Source organism: Cricetulus griseus (assembly GCF_003668045.3).
Source record: "Cricetulus griseus strain 17A/GY chromosome 1 unlocalized genomic scaffold, alternate assembly CriGri-PICRH-1.0 chr1_1, whole genome shotgun sequence".
In the NCBI taxonomy this organism is placed as follows: domain Eukaryota; kingdom Metazoa; phylum Chordata; class Mammalia; order Rodentia; family Cricetidae; genus Cricetulus; species Cricetulus griseus.
The window spans coordinates 224,618,958-224,635,912 of record NW_023276807.1 but is presented as its reverse complement, the minus strand read 5'-3'; the positions used below and the strand labels follow the sequence as shown (position 1 = coordinate 224,635,912).

The window sequence follows — 16,955 nt, the reverse complement described above, 5'->3', positions numbered from 1 at the left end:
TGTGGAGACTCCACAGACAGATCAGCAGGAGGCTGTGTAGTCTTCAGGAGTGGGCATGGGCCTGGAGGGGGTAGAATTTGGTTTCCAATAGGAAAGCTGTCTGATCATTTTTAGATTTTTAGAGAATGCCAGCCCCAACCCCACAACCTAATCTCATCCTGATAGGCCCCACCTATTTTTAAAATATTTTTTTTATGTGTGTGGGTGTTTTGCTTGCATGTATATCTGTGTACCAAGTACATGCCTGGTGTCCAAAGAGGTCAGAAGACAACACTGGATCCCCTGGAACTGGAGTTACAGGTGGTTTGTGAGCCACCATGTGTTACGTACCAGACCCAGATCCTCTGAAAGAGCAGCAAATGCTCTTAAACCACTGAGCCATCTTTCCAGTCCCTGTGCTATTTTAAATTAATTAATTATTTTTAATCCATGTACCTGATGATGGAATCCTATGCTAACTCTACAATGCACTACTGTGGATTTTGCAAGGGGGTTCATCCTCTGGGCCACTGGCTCCTCCTTCTGACCCAGGAGGCAGTTCCCTGGGTCACCCATGGACAGTTACTTTAAGTGACAAGGACCTCACTCCCCCTTGCAGTAGACACTAAGTTTTGGGTAGTTCAAATTCTTAGAAAGCTTCTCCTGCTAATAAGTATTGCTTCCTTCCAAATACTGTCTGTCCACTGGTCTTTCTGAGGCCCAAAGGGAGCTGTAGGAGGTCCCTGCCTCCTGGTGACATGTTCACACATTGTTAGAGACAGTTACCTTGACTATTTCCTGGGGATCATCCCTGAAGGCCGTCCTCCTCCTTCCTTTTATGACTGATGATCTGCTGGGGTAGTTTCTAAACAGCCTCCTGGTGCTGGCTGCTTTCTTGGGGGCAGGTCACCTAGCACCTTAGGGAAGTGTGGCCAGGCAGAGGCCCTCATTCTGAATGTGGCATCTACCTTAATGCTTTCATTCATCTCAGGAGCATTGCAAACAGGCAGAACTTACTTTCCTTGGGTCCTGGGAAAAATCAGAGAGTCTGCCACAGCCCCCAACCCCGACCCCTTCCTGTCTCTGCCAACCTCTGTGTGTTGGTTAGTTTTATTTATTGTTTTTTTTTTCTTTCCAGTTTGACACAAATTAGGGGCATCTAAGCAGAGGGAATCCAACTGAGAAGATGCTTCCATCATATTTGCCTGTAAACAAGTCTGCGGGGGCATTTTCTCGATGAATGATTGATGTGGGAGGGCCTGGCCCACTGTGGGCAGTACCATTCCTAGGCAGGTGGTGCTGGGTGGTATAGGAAAGCAGGCCGAGTGAGCCATGGAGGGTTAGCTGCAGTCCTTCATGGTCTCTGCTTCAGTCCCTACCCTGAATGCCCTTGATGATGGAATGTGACCTGGAAGTGACAAGCCCAGGTCCCTTACATTAGGACAGGAATAAATTGGGACTGTGGGTGATAGTTGGGTCTGATAACACAGCTCTGTCCAAGAAGCAGAGCCAGAGGTGCAGCCCTGCTCTTCAGGGTTGCTGGAGCTGGAGAGGAACAGACTCTCTCTCTCTCTCTCTCTCTCTCTCTCTCTCTCTCTCTCTGTGTGTGTGTGTGTGTGTGTGGTGTGTGTGTGTGTGTGTGTGTGAGAGAGAGAGAGAGAGAGAGAGAGAGAGAGAGAGAGAGAGAGAGAGAATGTTTTCTGCCTGCTCCAGGAATTCTCCTGGATGGCAGAATTGGTTTCCATAACGACTTTCTGATATAAACATATTTGATAAAAATAAGTTAACAGTGGAGCTGTGGTAGAGCAGATTCTCTGAGTGCAGGGAGAGGGAGGGAGGGAGGGAGGAGAGAGAGGGGGGCCTTGAAGAACAGCATTTTCTTTCTTATCCTCCCCCCTCTTCGACTTACCATAAACCTACTGAAAATCTTTATCCTATCCCTATGTACACAAGCCCCCTTTCTTCCTGGGCCTCGCATTCATGTGCTCTCTCCCCCTCGTTCTCTCTCTCTCTCCCTCGTTCTTTCCCTCTCTCCCTCCCTCCCTCCCTTCCTCCCTCCCTCTCCTTAGTTACCTGAAGCACTGCAGTATGTATGGGATAATATGATAAATTCATTTCCAATTCACTGCATTATCCCTTGAATATTTTAATGACTCATTGAATGGAGTAAAAAAAGCTATTTCAAATGAACAATTATGCTGCATTAGTCTAAGGGCTGATTATATTTAAACACTGCTCACATGGGTAACAGGACACAGCGACCTCAGCAGAGGAGAGCTAATTTGGCTCTTATCTCCAAATAATTTTACACCGCAAATTACCGTGAAAACCTAAAGGGCTTTAAAAACATTCATCAAAAGATAATATTCCACTTTGTAGCAACGTTTTATTTAAATTATTTTGAATGGGAGTGAAGGCATCTCTGGGATAGGACAATGACAGCTGAGTGGGGCACTATGAGTGATAAGAAACTGGCAAGGGGTTAAAAACAAAGCAGGAGGTATTGGGAAGGAAGAGACTTGCAGCCTTGGCCCAAGAGAAGTACACAGAAGCCAGACCAGCCCAGGAAACCCGCACCTTGCCCTGATGCTGGGGAAGGGAGAGGGCTGATATGGTCCAGAGGTCAGAGGGCACTCAACAGAGACTGAGTGGCAAGACTGACTGCTCCCAACCCTGGCATGGTGGCACATTCCTGTAATCCTAGCACTTTGGAGGCAGAGGTGGGAAAACTGCAATAGCAAGTTTGAGGCTAGCCTAGGCTACAGAAAGGGTGGCCCCTTTGGTAATAATAAAACAAACCCCAAGACATCAACAAACAAACAACAACAAAAAGGAATTACTTATCAATATCATCCCTTCAATTTACCCTCTTTACCTCAACTGGTGGTCCTGATAAAGATAATTTATTCTGCTTCTGCTTATTGTTGTCAGCTGGGTTCTGGATACACACACACACACACACTAACCACATGCCATAATTATTTATAGGTACATATGTAAATTTCTACAGGGTCTGCTGCTTGATTCATTAGGAATGAGGAGAAAATGCCATTCACTTTCTGTGGTGCCTCTTTCTAGGAAGCCTCCTCCTCTTGGTGAACTGAAACTCCTTCTTCCTCACCTCTGCCCTGGGGAAGAATGTTCTGTGTCCAGTTTTCAGTGGAGAAGCTAAATTCTGGGAGATGTCAGGGGACTTGTAGGAGATCATTCTGGAGCACATTGGAGCATGCATTTAAAACATGTATTTATTTAATGTGTGTGCACAGGTGCATGTGTATGCATATGTGGAAGACAAAGGCCAACCCCAGCTGTCACTTCCAGATGCTCTATCTTTGAGTAAAGATTTCTCATTGGCCTGGAATTTAACCAAGTAGGCTAGAAGAGCCACAGGGACCTTTCTGTCTCTGCTTCCCTAGTGCTGGGATTACAAGAGTATGCCTGGTTTTGGCTTCTTTTTCAACTATTAATTAATCAATTAACTAACTAATTAATTAATTATTTTAACATGGGCTCTGGGAATTGAACTCAGGCCTTCATGTTTCCAAGGCAAGTGCTTTGTTGGCTGAGCTATCTCCCCGGCCCCAGGGTGGATCACACATGCTGACCACAGAAGTCAAAAGCAGGGAGAGCTAATTCTTTCTCTGTTTGTTGGGTTTTCTATTTCTCTTATTCACTTAATATACTTAGAGATCCTTTAAATACACACACACACACAGACACACACACACACACACACACACACACACACACACACACACACACACACCACACACACACAACCTTTTATTACAGAAAAAAAAACTCAACCCTATAGAAAGGTAGACAGAATAATGACCCCTTAGAAGTCCTTTTGATTCAACCCAGAGTTGGTTGCCATTTATGGCTGCCAAAGGTTGAGGGCATTGAATGAAAGGGGAAGTGTGAACTTGGCAGCTCCTTTTCTCTCTTAAAACAAAAAAAGACATTCAGGACAAATTTTAGAATCATTGACGGTTTCTAGGAAGATTTTCTTTTTTGGAAGAAAAAAAGGTACTCGTCTCCTTAATTATTCTTCATATTCTTTGTCACTAGTCATGATAGTCTTTGTGGGAAAGTATTCATGTACCATCTTCCTGTGTTTAATATTCCCATTAACAATAAAAAAAAGAGCCTAATGAAAATATCTGCATGAAAAGCTCCGAGCGCTAATTTCAGAGACAAATAAGACAAGGAGCCAATAAATTCTTCTCCTGGAGTGAATGATGCAGACTAATTGATATCTCAATTGGGCCTCAGCAGAATTGAAGAGCATCTGTAAAGAAACCTGAGGACATGGCACCGGGGAGGAGGATACTATCCCACTGTGTGATGCTAGGAATCAGCAGTCCTTTGTTTGAAGGTAGCATCTCAGTGCACAGGCCAGGCTAGCCTAGAATGCCAGGTCCTCTTGCTTCAGCCTCTGGAGTGCTGGGGTCAGAGGTGTGTGTCACCATGTCCAGCTTGGATTAGAAATCTACTTCACTCACTGAGAGAGTTTCAGAGAGGGATCAAGGAGCCCATGTGTGCTATGTCTGCATCCCTGCATTGCATTCCTTAGCATGGCGAGGTTGGCTAGTCTTGTTGCTGAGCCGATGGGAACTGACAGGTGAAGGAAGTTCTACCCAAGCCTGCCCCTGGACCCTCATAATACCTCCCCTGTGTAAGATATCACCTTCCTGGATTTCATTTGCATTTGTGACTCTAGAGCTTAAGAGGTACTTGGCTTGGAGCAATGGCGATAGAAGCATAGCGCCCAACTGTTTAAAGCCAGCTATGGGCTATGGGCTATGGGCTTTTGCTCTAAGCCTTTTGCCTGAGATAACATAGATAAACATGATTTTAACAGTGTGAGACAGAGGTATAAATATTTCCACTTTACAGATGAGTACACTGAGACCCAAAGAAGCTAAGCAACTAGCCAAGGATTATACAGCCACTAATGGTGGGTTTGAGATGTGAATCAGAGCAGTCTGAGTCCAGAGTCCTTTCTTTTAACCACTACACTAGGACTGGTCCTATTTCTGGGCCTCTTTCTACCTTCTACTTTTTATCTAAGATGCCCACATGCCTAGAACTTTATCCTATTCTATCTGGACCCTGTGAGCCAGTCTTTAGGGGACATGGCTACAGATGCTCCCCCATGTTCCTGTTCTGGTGTGGATAGCCTTTCAAAACATTATCTCCACTGAAGGGATTCTGTGGCCATACCCTGGCCTGATGCGCAGTTATATCTGGCTGCCTGATACCAAGGCTAGCTTAAGTTCCTCTGAGTCTCTCTCTCTCTCTCTCTCTCTCTCTCTCTCTCTCTCTCTCTCTCTCTGTGTGTGTGTGTGTGTGTGTGTCTCTGTCTCTCTGTCTCTCTATCTCTGTCTCTCTGTCTCTCTGTGTGTATGTGTGTGTCTCTGTGTCTCTCTGTGTCTCTCTATGTCTATGTCTCTGTCTCTGTCTCTGTCTCTGTCTCTGTCTCTCTCTGTGTCTCTCTCTGTCTCTCTGTGTCTCTCTGTCTCTCTCTCTCTGTCTCTGTCTCTCTGTCTCTGTCTCTCTCTCTGTCCTCTCTCTCTCTCTCTCTCTCTGTGTGTGTGTGTGTGTGTGTCTGTCTGTCTGTCTCTCTGTGTCTCTCTGTGTCTCTGTCTCTCTCTCTCTCTCTCTCTCTCTCTGTGTGTGTGTGTGTATGTGTGTGTGTGTGTGTGTGTGTGCGTGTGGCCATTGGGAGTCACAGGGCCATTGTTACTGTTTGCAGTGACTTTACTACATGGCTTACTGGTGAGGGTGTTTGGGTAATGGTGATGTTTGGGGTGTAGTTTTATGGGACCTAAAACACAGATCAGGTATGCAGTTATTATGCCAAGGTAGCATTCCCTGGGCAGTGTGCCCTGGAAGCCTTTACTCATTCAGGAGTGAGCTGGAGTCATGGGAATGGGGCAGAGATTGTTTTCATCTTACAGAGGTGTGGTCCCTGGACAAAATGGGACTGATGGACATCATGGGACCCCCACAATGGTGTAGCATGGTATGAATGGTTTAGAGTCTGGGACACACAGTCTACTACTACTGCTAGTGGAGGCTGTCACTGAACCTCCTTAGCCCCTGCTTTCCCATCATTTAGTGGGGGCAATGCTAGCTCACAAAATGATTGAGGTTTCAACAGTTTCCAAAATGCTTTTATTTGAAAACAGCCTCGTGGGTTGGGGAGATTGCTCTTCCAGAGGACCTGAGTTCAAGTCATAGCAGCTCACAACTGTCTGTAACTCCAGTTCCAGGGAACCTGACACCCTCACACAAACATACATGCTGGCAAAACACTGATGCACATAAAAAATCACAACTGAAAAAAGGAAAGAAAACAGCCCCACAAATAGATGACACCATCTCCATCCCAGGCCTGAGCACTGCAGCCTCCCCCTGCTGAGAGCTGGTCAAGGCGGAAGTTATGTTATTTGTGTGTCTGCAAATCTCTTCCACAGCATGGCCAGGGAACTGGGTGGCACCTTGGAGGCTGACTTGGTCACTGTCCAAGACTTTGTCAGGGCCGTGACCCAGCTGCCTCTGTCCCCTTGAACTTCCTGGGAAGGTCCTGGTACCCGGAGATGAGCCAGTTGCCAGCAAATGGGCTCCTCCCCACCCAGGTTTGTGGAGTTCTATGGAGAGGTGGGCTCAAGAATTTCTTCATGGAATCATCATGGCCTTCTGTGTGAACTCCAAGTTAGAGGACGGGCTCCTAGGCTTGGCCAGAAACCCCACTCTCCACTCTTCTTTCAACAGAGCTCCAGGATCTGAGACCTGAACCCACTTGGCTAATGCCATCTTTCTGGCTAGCAGAACATGGGGGCAGGTGGCAGGGCCAACTAACTCCATCAGGGAAAGGCGCAGCTTCCTGCCAGGCACCCAGAAGAGGGAAAGTGGGTGGCAATGTGACTGAAACCTGAGCCTCCTCTGGGCAAACGGGAAGTGAGGGCCATGCCCTGGCAGGTGGTTTTAGTTAAGCTCTGTGGCTTAGCAGGCTTGCCTGACAGCTGCCACCTGTCACCTGCCACCTGCTGTGTCTCTAAGCAGGCTTCTGGGGCTAAACCTTTGTTCATAGCACAGATCTGGTGTGAGGGATATGTCCTGAGTGAGTATCAGGGTGACAGGAGTGGGTGGGGTGGGGTGTCAGACATCGCTAGAGGCCCTGTCACAGTCCCAGGGCTCCTCACCTGGGAAACCATTCTGCCCACATGGCTTTTCCCTCTGGCCAGAGAATCCCGACTGGAATCCTCTCATTGGGAGCCCTGTGTGTGTGAGTGCATGCGTGCGTGTGTGTGTGTGTGTGTGTGTGTGTGTGTGTGTGTGTGTGTGTGTATGAGCGTGACCTGGAAAATTCCTTTCTTGAGCTTCCACCCCATGAACTTTACCCAAGTTTGGAAAACAGCAGTACTCTAGATGGAGGCCAATCTGACAAACTGCCCATCTTTTGTGCCCTCCACTGCCATCCCCGCCACACACCAAGACCCTCCCTCGACACTGCCCCTTTGCTAATCGCTAAGTTCTCCAGCAGTTCCCTGATGCTCAAGAAGCCCACCTGGGCTACAGCCAGACTGTTTCTAAGGAGGGCTGTCCCCCCTGAACTTCCTAGGGAGGCTCCTAGTGCTGGGACACGGGTTGGTTGCCAGGGTAACTCTCCCTTCCCTACCCACTCCGGTGTGAGAGTCTTCCCTTGTCAGGAGTCAACAGCTAGTCAAACTGATGTCCCTGCTTCTGCCTGTGGCTCTAGCATTCAAGACACTAGCCTTTGCACCTGTGGTTTTACCTCCAGCTTCTAGGATGTCCTTCATTGGATCATCAGGATGACCATATGAAGCCAAGAGTTTGGTTCACATAGGAACTACATGAGCGATAGGGAGTGTCTGGTCTCTGAGCTGGCAACCAGCTCTCAACTCGCAGCACGTTCAAACTTCATTTGTGCTAGTTTCCATTGTATTACCAGGCAGAGGCCCTTGCACATTCTTTGCAAAAGTCACTTGTAGGTTGTCTGGGCACAGATCCCAAAGGCTACAGGCTAGTGTGGATTTCTCCAAAGTATACTACCAGGCTGTTCATGAGTAGGAGAGTCCGTAATACCACAGGATTGAGAAACAATTGTGGGTTACATAGAGTTGGGCCTCTGTTCCCTGTGGGTTCCACATCCTCAAATTCAACCAAAAGCAGATTGAAAAAGAAAAAATGGAGGATTACACCTGTGAGCAAGTGCAGGCATTTTTTTCCTCCATCATCAATCCCCTAAACAGTATAGTACAACAAGCTATCTATGCAGCATTTACATCGAACTGGGTGTGATAATCAGTTAGAGATAGTTTAGAGGATATAAGAAGACGTGCAAAGGCTCGATTCAAATACTACTTTACATAATAGACTCATGAGCGTTTCCTGAGGGTACTGAAGGGTGACTGGGATGTCTATTAAGATAGCAATATCTTTAAAAGGCCACTTGATGAGACACGAGTTCAAGCTAGAAGGTCTAACACTTGTGTTGATATAGAGTGTTCCTCAGACATACTCCTGAAAAAGGCAAGCTAGGCTCATCCCCAGATATCATGAAACCAACTAGCAAGCAGCTATATTTCTGTATAAAGAAGGGGGCTCTCCCTGCATCCTCTCAGGCCCTCGTACAGCAGGAGGAAGGCCCATCACATGATCCTTCACACCCTGCCAACCAAACTGGGGACCCCCCCACCCACACACCAAACCCACAGTGATGTGCTTGTACCACCTCTTAGACTTCCACAAGTTTTGTGAGTCAGTTCCTCAGTCTTTAGTACCTTGAATTTGGTATCAGAGAGGAGACTTCTATCACAGACACAAAAAAAAAAACAGCAAACACATAGAATCGGCGTGTTCTGCTGCTCTTGTCCTGAGATCTTGTTCTCTAGCCCACCACAGCTCACATTCAGATGTGGTTTTCATGTTCTTAGGACATCACATATCACATCACACATCTGACCCAGAAGGCCTCACTCACCCTTATCTCCAGCTCTCCCAGATGAGTGCTAAGAAACCTTACAGGATGGTAACCTCAGCTACAGTTTGAAACAGTTCTGAAAACACCCGTTGGTCTCCTTACTTTGATGTTGGACACCACCCAGTGTCTCCAGTATTTGGCCCTGTTGTCATGCCTGCTGGGGGCATCCGGATCCACCATCACCAGCAGATATTGTGTATCCTGTAACACACACATCAAGAAGTAATGTAACATCGTGGCTGGCACTTGACGGGGTAATACCAAAGGGGAAGACTCTAACCCACTTTCCAGCTGAGCATGCAGCGGGTGCCCACCACATCCTACCTGCTTTGTTCTTATTCTCATGGCGTTTTCCTCATGTTGCATGTTTATTCTCAGAAATAAACATGAAGTCTACAAAATAATTGCTCGGACTCTTGACCTTGATAAGAAATAGCTCCAACAAGATTTTACTAAGTACCCGGGGATGAGAGTCCATGGCTCCATGCCAGGTACCATGGAGGAAACAGTAAAAGCCTGACAGCAGGCTGTTTGCCCTGCAGGAACTTCCAGTACACTTGCAGGTAGGGCTCACCCAACAAATCAGTGAGAGCTCGCTCCACATCAGAGCCACCAGGGTACGGTCATCCCTTCAACAAACACTCGCTAAACACCTGTGTGCTGGAAACTGCTCCAGCTATTAGAACATGACACAATAAGAACCACATGCCCAGCAAAGGTTTGTTTTAAGGCATGAGTAATAAGAACGAACACATAGGAAAGGACATAGTCAATTGTGACCAGTGCTCTGTTGAAAGTGCAATAGGGAGGGCTGAGACAAAGGCATTGCAGGAGAGACAGAGAGAGGGGGAGGGAGGGGGAGGGAGGAAGAGAGAGAGAGAGAGAGAGAGAGAGAGAGAGAGAGAGAGAGAGAGAGAGCACTTTTAGGTGGGGAGAAAAGGGATCTGGTGGATTCATGGAAAAAACTCTTGTTTTTTTCCAGACAAGGTGGGGAGTGGACATGTTGACTGGAAGGTGGCAGTGGGGAGGCGCAGAGGTTTTCTAGGCATGGGTTAGGAGTGAAATATGACTCTAAGTACAGCAGGATCACTCAGACAGTGCTTATACCTTGTTTTACTTTTTTGGAAGTTCGTGTGAGCAGCTGGGAGAGAATGAGTGGTGAGCAGGAAATTTTAAGAGGCAACAGGAGGAGGCTGGGAGAGGATGGTGATATCTTACTTAGATGGAACCAGAAACCAAAAAGTGGCTTAGAGAAGCATTTTTAGGTAGAATCAACAGGGCTGGCTAATGGATTGGGTAGTAGAGCGGGGGGGGGGGGTGACGTCTCATTTTTATTTTGGCTTGAGTACCTTTTGTTTGTTTGTTCTGTCTTTGAGACAGGGTCTTGCTGTGCAGTCCAGGCTGGCTTCGAACTCACATTCCTCCTGCTCTTGCTACTGAGTGTTGGGATTACAGGTGTGGCCCACTATGCTTGGCCAGCAACTGGGCAGATGAACACAATGGAGATTAGGAGGAAAGAAGGGAGAACACTGGCTTTTTGTTTCAGATCTGGTAAGCTTGAAAGGTGGGCTAGAAGAAATCTAGGTCTGCACATCAGAATCCCCAGGTCAAGGATAATGTAGAGCCAGGCGGATATACACACATGCGAGCCACAGACATGGAACCTGTAACATAATGAGAGAGTGCACACAGAGGAGAAGAGAAGGTTCATGGCTGAGCTCTGAAACCTGCCGACACTGAGAAGAAGCCAAGGAGGTCGGTGAGACCTGGAGGACAGGTGTGTTCCAAGAAAGGGAATGCAGAGCATTTGGTAGAGTGCTTGCCTAGCATGCAGGAAGCCCCGCATGAAGGAGGCATGGTGTACATGTCTACAATCCCACTAGTCAAGAAATCAGAAGTTCAAGGGCATCATTAGCTACATAGGAAGTATATCTCAAACACACACTCACACACACACACACTCACACACACACATGCAATGAATAAATTGAATGAATGAATGAATGAATGAATGAATGAATGAATGAATGAATATCACCCCAAAGTAAAGGAGGATGGGCTCAATCTCATCAAATGCTTCTAGAAGAATAAGGTGTGAACTCAGGCATGATAAAGTGAGTTGACAACTTGGAGATTCCTGTTGTCTTCCCAAGGCCCATCTGGGTGGAACGGGAAGGAGTGGGAGGGGCTGAGAAGGGATGGGTCATGAGGAATTAGAGATGCTGTTAAAGATGGCATGGAGGCCAGTTGTGGAGTGGCTGCCACTAGGGAAGAGGGAAGTCAAGAGATGTTTTATCTATTTATTTTTGATGGATGATACATGGCAATGCTTGTAAATCAGTTGGGATTATCCAGTAGAAAAAGGGATATAGATAGCAGAGAGGAGAAAGAGGATCACTGTAAAAAGCCAAGTCTCTGCTAAGACAGAGAGGATCCAGAAAAAAAAAAAACAAAACTGGAAACTAGGTCTTTGATAAGTTCGGGGACAAACGCAGGAGAAGTAGAAGGTGCAACAGTGAGGAACCCTGGTGCTGTCTTATTGTTCACGGCTTTTTGTGATTCAGGGATAAGATTATTAGGATGGAGGGATTATGGGTAACCTGGGGATAGGAAGAAGAATAGGATTCTATTCTACACTGGCAAGCTAGGTATCTGTGGTAATTAGGCTTAACTTGGATGGAGACTTAGACTGATCTACTGGAAGAAAGGAGCAAGAGAGTAATGGTGGGAGAGGGGTACAGGCATCTTGGCCTTCCTCTTGGCCTGGATACACACATAATTGCTCTACAGTGTCCCAAGCTTTCCAGTAGAGGAGCATCCAGGGAATGCAGAAGAAGGTGGCTTGAATTTGTCTACCTTAGGAATACAGGTTTGAGCTTGATCTCAATGGATGAACAGGTGAAAGGACAGCAGAATCTCTCGAGGTAAAGCAAAAGACCTTGGGCTGCTTGGGGAGGGAGTGGTCCAGAGTGAGTCTACAATTTTCTCCTGGGCAGATTGTGCCACGCTGAGCTGAAAGACAATGCTCTGGTGTCTGTTAGGGTTTCCATTGCTGAAAGAAAAATAAACAAACAGACAAGCAAACAAACCCACTATGACCAAAAAGGAAGTTGGGGAGGAAAGGGTGTATTTGGCTTACACTTCCAGATCATAGTCCATCTTTGGAAGGAAGTCAGAACAAGAACTCAAGCAGGACTGGAACCTGGAGATGATTCAGAGGCCATGGAGGGGTGATGCTTACTGGCTAGCTCAGCCTACTTTCTTATACAACCCAGGACTACCAGCTCAGGGATGGCACCACCCACTATGGGCTTGGCTCTCCTCCATTGGTCACTAATTGAGAAAATACATTTCCTCAACCGATGACGCTAGCTTTCATCAAGTTGACACATAAAACAGGCCAATATAGCTAGTAAGTGAAGAGTTGGAAGAAACAGGTAGTGATGGCCTTTTCATGTGTTTCCCAAGACTTGGAAAATTAGCAGGTATCTGGGGATCCCAAAGGCCATCCATGGACGTGTGCCAAACCAAGCAAGAACCCAGGAACTCAAAGGAGTGTGGAGATAAGAGAGCTGAAGTGTGTTTGGAGATGGCACTGGGGAGATGTGGATCCACGGAGACCGTGGTCGTGGCATTAGGGACCGCTCTTTATTTTTTGAGGCAAGACAAAGATAAAAACACTGATCACAGAGTGTTAAAATATAAAGGAACAATGAACCACATATTGGACCCTCAGGAAACAAAATCTGAGAATCCAAGGATAAAACTCAAACAAAGTCTCCAAAGACTCAGCAAGGAAAGATAAAAAGATGAAAACTCAGGAGTCCTGTGTGTGGTCCCAGTGGATTTCCAGAAGGTGGAACCTGTGTGTTTGATGCATCCCAGAACTTGTTTTAGCTAAGCAATAAGGAAAAACAAACAAAAGACAAGGTGCAAGTACAGTGAAAGAAAAAATAAGGCCACTAAACCTTCTGCTTTTTCCTTTTTCTCCCCAAATGACACAATTATCTGTATGAAAATCCCTTTTTAGAACCCCTGAAAATAACTAAACTAATAAAAAAGTAAAGTGACCTGATGCCAAAAGCACAGAGCCACTTACTAATAATAGTAATAAAATATACTTTAAAACCCCATTTGCAGTTGTAATAAAAATCTACACTGTCTCAAAATAAACATGATAAAAAATGTATGACTTATTTTAAAAACACACACAAAATTGAGTAGATGGAGAGACACATTCTACTTTTAAACTAAGTATTTTACAAAACTTCAAAATGTTTTAATTAATTCATTAGTATAACCATAGTTCTAAATAAAATCTTAAGTAATTATTTTGCAAACTTCACACATGGTTCTGAAACTTATAATTAAATTAAAAAAACAAGCAATTAAAAAATCATCAAAGGCAGCACTGGAAAAGATGAAATAGGGGATGGTATTGACTTTGAAGACAAAAATATATTATGAAGCTAAAATAATTAGAACAACATGGCATTGAAAGACAGGTACAAGAAACACAATAGAAAATCTAGTGAGAAACTGGAGTTTCAATGTATGTACATTAATGTATGATAGTGCTCTTTAACATGTGAGATTTAATAAATGACAGAGTTGTATCAAGTCAGAAGGGTAAAGGTGGGCAATTGTTATTAATGCTATAGGGTGCCAGGTATGGTGGTGTACACCTTTAATCCCAGCACTGGAGAGTCAGAGGAAAACATGTCTCTGTGAGTTCAAGGCCAGCTTGGTCTATACAGTGAGTTCCAGCCAGGGCTACAAAACAAGACCTTATCTCAGAAAAAAGAAAACAAATTAAAAAATATATAAATGCTCTGGTGACCTAATGGTTGTGTTGATGAAACACCCCAACCAAAAGCAACATAAGGGAGGAGGGGATTTATTTGGTTTACAAGTCCAGGTTTACGGTCCATCATTTTGGGGAATTTGAGGCTAAGGAACTCAAGCTGCAAGTCACATCACATCCAGTCAAGAGCACAGAAAGGATACAGCCATTCCTACTCACTACCTCTACTAAGACACCTGCTCACCCCTTACATAGTCAAGGGCCTGATCATGGAAGGCACCCCCCACCCAGGTTCAGACTGGGTCCTTTCACTTCAGTTATCAGTCAAGACAATCCCCCACAGACCAACAATTCCTCACCAAAACTCTCTTCTGGGTGGTTCTATGTTGGGTCAAGTCAACAGCTAAAATTAACCAGCTCAGGATTAATGAGCTATTACATGGGTTAGATAGATCGAGGGCTCTATATCTTTCAGACATCAGAAAACTGTCAAAATTAAAGACGAATGTAAGAAAGGACCACCTCTAAAGGCTGGTTTAATAACGGAACATTGAATTCATGCAACAGAATATGCCACTGGAGTGAGATCTTTATATTACTAATGTGAAATAAGCAAGCTGCAGAGCAGTGTGTATGACATCTTAAATGTGCAGGAAACTTTATATATCTAGCTATATATATATTTATAGATATATCTCCATATGCACAGAAAATGTCTGGAAAAATACATACCAAACTGTTAACAGTAAATGGCATGGAAGGAAAGATTGATATAATCTGACTGGATATATTTTAAAGTCTTTTCTATGGCAAAAAAAAAATGTAAAATAAAATCCAAAGACGACAAGTTGAGGGGAGATAGTTACAAGATCTATGAAAAATGACTATATTCTTAATATATAAAGTGCTTTCTTGAATCAATAAGAAAAAGACTAGTAACACAGTGGAAGAATAGGCAATGCTCAAAGTCAATTTTAAAAATAAGAAACACAAGTGATTAATACGCATAGGAACAAATGTTGACTTTCACTAACAGTGAAATACAAGCAAAATATAAAATCAAATCCTATCTTTGCCTATAAATGTATATTTTTAATATTTATCCCCAGAGTTTTGAAATATGTAAGATGAAAGGGTAGGTGAGAAAACCCAATGGACCCCATGGGTTCACTGTCTTCTTGTATTTTGGTTGTAAGCCTAGCCTCTAACAGTGAGTTCTTCTTCTTCTTCGTCTTCATCGTCGTCGTCGTCGTCGTCGTTTTTCGAGACAGGGTTTCTCTGTGGCTTTGGAGACTGTCCTGGAACTAGCTCTGTAGACCAGGCTGGTCTCGAACTCACAGACATCCGTCTGCCTCTGCCTCCTGAATGCTGGGACTAAAGGCGTGCGCCACCACCGCCCGGCCACACTGTTTTCTTAAAAGGAAGAAAGGCACAGACGATTTGTCACACACGCACATACCCTCTCTTTAGTGACCCTCTGGACTGCCTTTTTGTCGCTGTGACAAATGCCTTACCAAGAACAATTCAAGCGTGGAAGGCTTATGTGGGATTAGAACTGAGGGGGTGCATACAGTCCACCATGGAGTGGAAGGCTCCGCAAGCAGGAGCAGGAGGCAGCTGGTCACGTGGCACTCACCGCCAGGAAGCGGGCCAGGCGCTGAACTCTCAAGGCCCCAGACAGGTGACCCAGTTCCTCCAGTGAGGTGCCACTTCCTCAAGGTTCCACAGCCTTCCAAAACAGCGCCACCAGCTGGGCCCCCCGTGTTCAAACACGTGAGATGATGGGTGGCCTTGCACAGTCAAACAGCAAGAAGACTGAGAAGACTAGAAAAACAGGAAGTGCAAATGCATGTGACTGACAGCTCTCTTAGGGGTAAGGTAATTCGCAATCTTTTTCCGCTTTGTGCTTTTCTACAGTTTCTGAGCAAAAATGCTTGCTTTTGTGCTTAGGATCAAAGAATCAGATCTACAAAAAATAAAAATAAAAAAGTAAAGCCACTGTACAAAGGTCCAGAATCTTCCTTCTCACTCAAACAGCACCTAGGAGCATTCTTGCCCATAGCAGGCTTCTCTTCCATCCCCGTCCTTGACTTTCCTGGCCCCTCCTCCCTGGCCCCACTGCAGCTCTCCTATGCTCCTGTTGGACCCTTCTGCTTAGTGCTCCAGTCCTTTTGGGTGAGCCTGTGCTGCTCTGCCCTGCCCAGGGTGGCCCTCTGTTAAGGGTCACCCTAGAGCACTACTGTGGCTTGAGTGTGGTTCATCCCCCATGACTTCATCTGTTTCCATCTTGGTCCTCATTGTGATGGTATTGTGGTCCTCCAGCCATTAAAACTAAGCCTTTAGAAGAGATTGTTATAAATTCTGAGGAGATCCCAGTTAATCCCCAATTGCTTTCTGGCTTCCTTTTTACCATGTGTCTTAATTAGGGTTACTGTTACTGTCTTAGTTAGGGTTACTGTTGCTGTGATGACAAACCTGACCAAAAGCCATTTGGGCAGGAAAGGGTTTATTTCACTCACAGTTCCATATAACAGTTCATCATCAAAGGCAGTGAGAGCAGAAACTCTCAAACAGGGCAGGAACCTGGAGGCAGGAGCTGATGCAGGGGCCATGGAGGGGAGCTGCTTACTGGCCTGCTTCCCCAGGCTTGCTAAGCCTGCTTCCTTATAGAACCCTGGACTGCCAGCTCAGAGATAGCACAATTTAGAAACTGCCCTACAGCCTGATCTTATGGAGGCATTTTTCTCAATTGAGGTTCCCTCTTTTTCAGATAGCTCTAGCTTGCATCAAGTTGATATAAAAGTAGGCAAACACACCATATGATCCTTGCATATTCCCTAACATTGTGATGTCACCTACTAAAATGTCCTCACTAGCACCGAGTATAACTTGTGGTCAGTCATGCCCTTGATTCTCTAGAATGCTGACTCAAACAACCCTCTCCTCTTTATACATTTTTCCCAGCCTCAGGACAAAGAGGCTGACTGAGATGATCTTGGCTCAGTTTCTACCATTTGAATCCTAAGATTTCTAGGCACTGAAAAGGTGGGCCTGCTCATTATCTAATCTAGCAATCCTATTTCTTGGGTTTGCTCAATGGAACTGGAATCTGGGTTTCCGAGAGGTAAACTCAGAACTATACTCCCGTGTTCACCGTAG

The 16,955-nt window shown here is 45.4% G+C and overlaps 1 protein-coding gene across 1 annotated transcript in view; it reads right to left on the bottom strand.

Annotated features, from left to right (window-relative positions):
- Pebp4 (phosphatidylethanolamine binding protein 4) overlaps positions 1–16,955 on the bottom strand; it is a 204,504-nt gene that overhangs the window by 87,460 nt on the left and 100,089 nt on the right. The window contains exon 3 of the mRNA XM_035453111.1: positions 9,095–9,193. Coding sequence (XP_035309002.1) covers positions 9,095–9,193 — 99 coding nt within the window. The remainder of the gene's footprint in view (positions 1–9,094; positions 9,194–16,955) is intronic.